General features: G+C 40.8%; 1 protein-coding gene and 1 pseudogene across 2 annotated transcripts; both read left to right on the forward strand.

Moving 5' to 3' along the window:
* The first annotated feature begins 1,584 nt into the window (after positions 1–1,584).
* Positions 1,585–4,749, forward strand: LOC137708524 (uncharacterized; annotated as a pseudogene). Its single transcript, XR_015958657.1, has 6 exons — positions 1,585–1,838; positions 1,947–2,027; positions 2,147–2,246; positions 2,528–3,386; positions 3,527–3,663; positions 3,846–4,749. The product of XR_015958657.1 is annotated as an uncharacterized LOC137708524 (transcript).
* A 1,666-nt stretch (positions 4,750–6,415) lies between these two features.
* Positions 6,416–8,199, forward strand: LOC137708855 (F-box protein At5g51370-like). The gene has a single exon (XM_068448012.2). The coding sequence runs from the start codon at positions 6,555–6,557 to the stop codon at positions 7,986–7,988; it is 1,434 nt and encodes a 477-aa protein (XP_068304113.2). The 5' UTR covers positions 6,416–6,554; the 3' UTR covers positions 7,989–8,199.
* Positions 8,200–8,452: the final 253 nt, after the last annotated feature.

The following is an 8,452-nucleotide window of genomic DNA, read 5'->3' on the forward strand; positions in this document are numbered from 1 at the left end:
TCTTTTACCTGCATTTCGAATTCGTTTCGATTTACGGGTGTTTGATTGGTTGTGTGATTATGTGTTTGCTTGCTGGATTTAGGTATGACTTGAAAATAAAACGATTGATATCTTAAGATATGTGTACATCTTCGGGATGTTCTAAGTTTGGCAATAGTCAATGACTCAATTCCTATTTTGATTTAGAATTTGTTGATTGTATGTGTGATTTCGTGTTTGCTTTACGAACATGAGACTGCTTGTCTTTAACCGTCATTGCTAGTCAGTTTTGATTATCCGGTGCTTGCTGGCAAACTATTAGTGTTTCTGTATAGTCAATCTCGTGGTTGATCTTTGTTCCTAAAGAACTGTATGGAACTGAGTTTATTGTTTAGGTGCTATAGGGGTGATCTGCTATCACTCAAAAATCGGTTCGTTTATGTTTGCATTCTGATTTCTTGGTACGGTTTCTTTGCTTGAGCATCTATTTCGTTGTTTGAAGTATTACGCAGTTGTATATGCGTAAGTTAAATGGGATATGTACTTCTCGGTTCTACCCTGAGCTGGTGTTGAGGCCCTTTTTACTTGCTTTATATGCATTACACACGTTTGTAAAAGTCGTTTTTTCTAATTTTACAATTCATCTGAATCTGATGTCCTGAATCAGAACCCGTCGAGGATGGGTTACTGTTTTTCTTCTCAAAGTGAATAACCGTTGCTGCTGCGTGTTTGGATGATTGATTTAGTTTTGTGACCGTAGCGTCAGCGTGTAATCCGATTGACATGTAGTCTTGTTTTGCTGTTTTCATGAGATGTGAATGTAGTTTGGTGATCGATCAATTGCTCGTCAAGAAGTTGACGATTGTTATCGCGGGGTCTGCATCCGAGGATCTGGCCACGGTTGCCGGGGTATTTTATACTCCGATGGATGTTAGAAAATTCCGTTTTGCTGATGTTGTTTTCTAAAACGTAGAAGAAAAATGAGGGAACGGGAGGAGAGAAGAAAAACTGAATAAAAATGGAAGCCGACCAAACTTAGATCGAAAATCATGTCACTTCTATATTGAGCTAGACTAGCAGTAGCACGTTTATTAAGTAAATGTTAAAGCTCTAGACCGAATTACAGGTGTGGATGTAATCACATTAATTATATCGTATGTGTTTCACGCATCCGAGTTTTAACTCCCACTTTCTACATTTTAGAAAATTTTAAAATAGAATATCGCTTGTATGACAAAATTTTAAAATAGAATATCGTTTGTATGACAAAACGCTCCGCACCAAAGACTGCTGATCATGCTTCTTGCCAAGAGGCCCATTTTAGATGAGATCGAAGCCCAAATCGGCTTTCACGTCTTCTACCTAACAAAGAAGCCCAAAGCCCATAACTTCCCCAAGTCCTCGAATCCACCCGCACGTGGATCTTGTCGTCTCTGACTCACTCACTATCCGCTTTCAGCCTCGTCGCCGCCGTGTCCGGATCCTCCTAGGAAAATTTTAAAAATTCGCGAATTATGTCGTTAATTATATATTAGAAATTATTTTAAATATTTTTATTTAACAATAAATATAATTAACAAAAACTGAGCATACGGAGAACAACACGATTCACTACCTAGATCCTCACCAAAGGGAGAGGATCCTGTTGGGTCGCTCCCGACAAATGGAGTCCGACTGATTGACTGAGAAACTCACACTTACCCTAACAGAAACAACCGATCCCAACCGCCATCGGATTTCGAATCCACTCGGAGAACAATGGCGGAGAGTGGGAGCGAGACCGCCGCCGGAGCTAAACCTAAACGAAAACCAATCGTATGGCTGGGGATCTTCCTCATCTCCCACAGCTTCTTCTTCAGGTAATTGAATTTAATTTAATACAGTATAATTTATTAAATTTTGATAGTACATTATTACCGGCGAGCACTGATTGTGATGAATTGGCGGTCGTTTTTCTCTTTTGTCAGTGTCGTTTTCTCCGCCGCCGGGGTCGTGGCTCTCTTGCTGCTTCCGGTTCTCGCTAAGAACACTTAATGCCCTCATGCCTGGTCATTTCTCCATTTTCATCTAATTTTCAGTTCTGTTTGTGTTATTATTTGTTGAAATTAATATTCAGTTATTAACATTGCTCTGTTGCTTGCTGCTGATGCGGTTGCTTACTTCGCAGGCTCCGCGGCGTCTATGCTTTCAGATCAGGAGGTTGCAGAGGCGAGCAGATTGGTTACTGATTTGACCTCTTCGAATTCGAAGCCTCTCTGTTCAGCAATGTATGTCCTTTATTCGAATTTCGGCTGAACTTTGTTGTTTATGTTGGTTCTAGTCTGTAGAGTGTAGGCTTTGCTGTTTTAACATTCAATGTTATGCAAAAACGCAAAATTTAAACTTTTTGCCTCTGGCTCTGGCACTGGATAATCTTGTCTAATATTTATAGGGTGATTTAAGTACAATGGTAGGTGCTGGTTCGGGCACATCACATCTTAAGTTTTCGACTGTGAAAATAGATTAGTTAATTGTGTCAAATTTATTAAATTTTTATGGTATGTTTCAGAGGAAGTCAAAGAATCCTAGCACAGCATATGTCAAACTTGGGTGCCGAAGTTAGTTTTCACAAGTTCCACTCTCAGAGAAATCAATTTCACTCACTCCACTTCTTTTCTAGCCCTGATTCTGGAAGAGTTGAGCAGAACGTCAGTGGTTCAATGCACGGTGTCAACACTGTTGGAATTATAAGAGCACCTCGTGGTGACGGGAAGGAAGCTATTGTCTTGGTTACACCTTTCAATTCAGCGAAAGTGAGCCCGAATGAGGCCTTTTCTTTGGGCATTACATACTCAGTATTTTCCTTGCTCAACAGAGTTCCTTGGTTGGCCAAGGATGTTATATGGCTTGTTGCTGATTCCCAATTTGGAGAGTATGCTGCAGTTTCTGCTTGGCTAAGAGACTATCACACACCTGTATTTAGCGGACTGGGCACGCTAGATGCAGAAATGTGTACCGAAAACAATAATCTTTATGGAATGAATGAGAACCCGTCAACAGGAAGGGCGATTTATGATGGATTTAAACGTGCTGGAACCATGGCTGCAGCTCTTGTCATCAAGGTTGCAGATCAAAATGAACAATTTGAGGATGGTCTAAGCATCTATGCTGAGGCATCCAATGGGCAAATGCCAAATCTTGACCTCATCAATGTTGTGAATTACTTAGCAGTACATAGGCAAGGTTTGCGGGTAAAGGTGGAGAAATTTTGGTCTATACTTGGCGTGAAGTGGCTCAATACTTTGGGTGAAATATTTGAATCACTCGGACATTTTGCTAGAAGCTTGAATCCCGATTGGAAATTTGGTATCCCAGCTACTGATTATATCGAGGGCGGTGCTACACTCGCAAGTTCATTGTACAATCAGGTTGGCCTACTTTTCTTTTTGTTTCAAAATTTTTGGTACTTAAAATTAAGTAGCTCAGAAGATTTGTTTATAATTTTTGTTGGATGAATAAGGATATAAAACAAAGGTACACTTATGTCACCTATTCTTCATGACATCAGGCTTTGGGTGTCCCCACTGGCCCCCATGGTGCCTTTCGTGACTACCAAGTTGATGCAATTACTTTGGAAATTTCCCCTAAGTTTTCTTCGTTGGATAACATAGCCAGGCGAAATGACTTACTTCTACGAAGTGGCCGGTTAGTGCTTTGATCATATCTCTTCCCATGAAAATTTGTACTCGCATTAACATCTTCTTTTGTAGTCACGTTTTCAGTTTCATTTGATGTGTTTTCTTGAAGAATTTTTCTGTTACTTAAAGTTTTTTAGTGTCCTTACTGCTTTTATATTTTTGGTTGAGGTTTTCTTGTTCTCTACGCAGATTAATCGAAGGAGTCATTCGGTCAGTAAACAACCTTCTAGAGAAGTTTCACCAGTCATTTTTTCTGTACCTATTAACGTCTCCTGGTAAATTTGTGTCGGTGGGAGTCTACATGATTGCTTTTGCACTCTTAGTTGCACCACTCCCCTTGGTGGCAGCTTCTCTCTATGTTGATGCTAGTAACTCTGATTCTAGTGTGAAAAAAGAGAAACCTTCTCCTTCGGCCATTATCACTCGCGAATCATGGAAATGGCTATATGCAGCAAAGAAAGCTTTTATTGTCCACTTGTGGGGTTCTGTTGTTTCACTACTCCCGTGTTTTATCTGTCAAATACCGAGTTGCACCTCGACAACCAGCTTTATAATCTGGGTTTTGCTTTCAGTACTCAGCCTTGTGGTTATGTACATGGTTTTGGCTTCTCCGTCATCTCACGCCAATTAATCTCAACCTCAAAGAGTAGATTGGCCCATCTTGAAATCAGTGACTCTTTCAGCTGCCTTCATTGGTTTGTGTCTCATGTCAGTCGTTAACTTTGCTACAGCAGAAATTGGGGGGTTACTGATGGTACCAATGTGCTTGATGGCTCATCCGTTGAAGCCCAATGTTAAAGATAGGAGCAAGAGAACACTTTCAAGGGCGGTTTGCAATCTTGTCCTGGGGTTTATTGGGTTCCCGCCAGTTGCTTTTATAGTGCTGAAAGGCGCATTTGAAGGTTTTGGCAGCACTAATGTTGGTGACTACTGGTCCTGGGTGGAGTCTCTCTGGGCTTGGAATAGTGCTACTTACCTCTACATAGGTATGGTTCACCTGCCATGCTGGGCGTTGTGTGTTCATATTTTGTTTCATCGTTTTTAACACGTTATGAACGACTTTCACATGAATTTGTAGTTGGTTAGACCTGCAGAGAATAGTGACTGTTATATGAGCGTGGGATGGGTTTAGAGAATGCATCATTCGGCATAAAAGTGAGGCTAGTTTCCATGTAACACAGGAGAAAAACCTACCTGGAACGGGATGTCATTATGCCGGCATCCCACATCAATCACTCGAAACAATGAGTTTGAACTTTCTCATAGGCCAGGTCAATGTGTGATTGACTTGGGATACTAATAACTCCGTTGAACAAATAGGATGGGAGATTAAATGAAGTAAAACAAACTGATGAGGACCTATTGCCCATTGTTAAAAAGCTGAGTAATGCTACACTTATCACATTTTTTATATCACAATTATACTATCTATCTAATAAATATAAAGCCCATCAACACGTGTATCTCATCTCTAAGAGTAATATTTCTTGCATAATTAGATGCTACAAATTAATTAAGGACCATATTTTGAGACTCACCCAAAGCCAAAGGTAAAGGAATTTATGCCATGGAATAAAGATGGTTGTGATTCGAAATTCCTACCCAATACGGATGAATGGGTATGGTATTTTCTTCTTTTTGTATTTATTGGTAAAGTGTCACTTTAGATACATAGGTGCACCTTTCAAGAGTTCGACGGCTGTGATTGCTCCACTGTCTTAATAAAAAATTGGAAATAGTACTGCATTTCGGGGTAAGTTAAACGCTACTACCCGTTTGAGCTACAAGTTTCATGTAAATATTATGTATTGTACATGTTCTTCTCTAGAGAGGGTGTTTTTTTCATACAATCAAAATTTAGTCTCGACAATGTTCGTATTACATGTACGTGGTCTATGTCTGCAGAGCTAACCTTTGCTCCATAGATTTGATGGTTGCTATCAATATGATTTCTTTATACCTGTCGAGATGCTAATTCATGAAAAACGATACGATAAATTTGAAAAGATGTACTACTCGTATAATAAACAATTAACACATAATAAATTAGCAAGGTAAGAGAATTTCCGGACTTAATCATACTTTCGTTTTGTACACTTTCCTTTTCGGTGATTGAATTTGCTTGTGACGGCCTACTTGATAATCATGATCATAAATCCTTAAAAAGTATAAAATGGTGACGGCCAAACGAGCGGCTGCCGTTGGATGACGTTTGAATCTTTCATGTCATTGGTTACTTTTCTAGGACCCACTCCCTCCACTTCACACGCCTTGCAGCGCGTGTGAATCACATAATCTCTCGAGAATGTTTGTATGTGTCTGTACGCACTTGAAACTTGGAACCGCGCTTCAAGCAAACTCCCTAATCTTTAGTAAGCAAAACCAAAGGAATACAAAGCACCAGCAAAGCAAATGAAATAACCAAATAGTCAATGTTGCTAATACGAGAGAGTTCTTCTCCGAATCTTATTGTCCGATCTTATCAGGCAATTCAAACCATTCAAATTAAATTTGATAGTCTCTATTAACTCATTTTGCTGACCTATCTCGTTCTCTCTTTCACAAATCAAAGACCCATATTTTCTGGTCTTAAGCTCTCAACACCAAAGTGCGAAAAAAATTCAAATTCGTGCTAAAAAGCCTTTAGACTTAGACAACTATTATAATGTCACATGTCAATAATATATTATTTATGTATTATAATGATGTTTTGTGTTAATTTTATTATATATAATTGTTTTATTTTATTAACACGAGTTGCTACAGTGACGATAAACTGAAAGTTGCTCTCCTAATAAGATACTCGTTTCCATTTTGGTAGGTGGTGACCCCAAAGTTTTATAGAAGAATATATGTAGAAGATGCAGATTATGAAAAATTGAGCCTCAGAAGAGAGAAATGGACAAGTTGCTATGTGATGAACTTGTCCAAGAAATCTTCCAAAGGCTGCCACCATCAACCTCCTCCACCGTTTCTCTGGTCTCCAAGCGGTGGCTCCGCATCTACCGCACCTCCACGACTACCCTCTCTCTCCGCCTCACCGCTCATCCTTCCACCCTCCCTTCTCTCTCCTCCCTCCTCTCTCACTACCCTTTCCTTTCTTCCCTCTCTCTCCTCTTACCTCCCGACCCCACCACCTCCGCCACCGCAAAAACCACCGCTTTCGCGGACCACCTCCTCTTCCTAGTCTCCTCCTTCTGCCCCCAGCTTCTCAGCCTCAGGTTCTTGGCCGGCCCTGTCTCTCTTTCCTCCCTCGCTTCTCTCTCCTCATCATGTACCCAGCTCACCTCTCTGTGTATCAATCTCTCCAGGCCTCTGTTCCTCATGTGGGTCCTCAAGTTTCCGTCTTTGAAGGAATTGTCAGTCATGGTTTGCTCCGGGGACGGCGCTGACCATGCCGTTGACCCCAATTGGGGATATGGGTTTTCTGCAGAGGAGGATTCTGCTGCAGAATTGGGTTTGGATAGTCTCTGTTTATCTGGAATCGGAGCCGGCGATTGGGGTTTTGGCTGGCTATGGAGGAGCTGCAGAAAGCTGAGGAAATTGCAGTTGAAAAGCTGTGAAGGGATTGGGGATGGAGGGTCCTTTTCGTCATTTGAAAGGTGTTTGCAGGGTGTTCAGGAGCTGGAGCTCTGGACTTGTAGGGCAATAATCGACGGTGTTCTGCTGAAAGTGGCGGAGAATTGTGATTCTCTGACTTCCCTTTTGGTTTATGATGGTGGCAGCAGTGAGGGCCTGCTCAGATTCTTTAGCCAAAGTCGTTGTAACTTGCGAAAAGTCGATTTTCGATTGCCCCTCGACCTTAATAACGATCATCTTTTGGCTGTGGCGATGAATTTCAGAAGCCTTTCGAGTATTAAGCTTCAAAGTTGCTGTCTTGTCAGCGGTGAAGGCCTCAGAGCTCTTGCTATCGCCGCGAGTTCAGGCCTCGAAGAATTGGCACTGGTGAATTGTGATGTGGTTGAAAGAGAGCCGGGGTTGTTGGCCACATTAGGACAGATTTTGAGGAAATTGAGGAAGTTGGATTTGTCTTATAACAAAATGCTGGTGGATAAAGAGTTCATGTCGATGTTAGTTTCGTGTAATGATTTGGTTGATTTGAGGCTGAGAGGTTGTAGACGGCTTACTACTGCAGCCATGGTTTCGATTTTTAAGAGCTGTAAGCGTTTGGAGAGTGTTGATATCATGCACTGTCGTGGGATTCAAGCGGAGGCGATTGAGTTTTTGGTCCTCAACTCTCCTCAGCTGAGAGAGGTGCAGGTTGAGCGAAGCAAGATATCGGATGCAGCAAAGACTTGTGCCTCAAGTAAGTTCATTGAGGCTGATGCTTGATTCGGCGAAGCTACAAATGTATATTTATGTTAATAAAATGTTTCCAAGGAAACGAAACAGGTATTTATCGATTCTCTGTACTTGTTCAATTTTAAGTTGTAAATAGGTTTGTTGTCTGGAAATGAACTCCAGAAGAGCAGCTTATGCTCTCTCTAAATAATGATACTTGTATATGAATGTTAATTATTAATAAATCAAGATTATTATATCAGTTAAGCTTTGATTATCGTACTGTACATAGATTTAATTACCGAGTTTGGTTGGAAGCAAATCGATCGAAACAAAATATACGAGTTTCCTGAGGTGTTGGAGCGGAACACATTGGTTATGTAGTTAAGAAAGTACTAGGTTGCTCAGGTTACACAAGATTTTGGACTTGTCTTAAGAACAAAAATGCTGCTGGTTGGACTCAAATGATTCGCTTAAGTTTCATTCTGATTCCGCTCTTTCGCCAGTACTTGTCA

The sequence above is a fragment of the Pyrus communis genome, chromosome 17 (genome assembly GCF_041283825.1).
Source record: "Pyrus communis isolate YQ-2024b chromosome 17, ASM4128382v1, whole genome shotgun sequence".
NCBI classification, from domain to species: Eukaryota; Viridiplantae; Streptophyta; class Magnoliopsida; order Rosales; family Rosaceae; genus Pyrus; species Pyrus communis.

What these genes read in the sequence shown, in the direction of transcription:
- LOC137708855 (XM_068448012.2), top strand. Translation starts at nt 6,555, where the DNA reads ATGGACAAGTTGCTATGTGATGAACTTGTCCAAGAAATCTTCCAAAGG.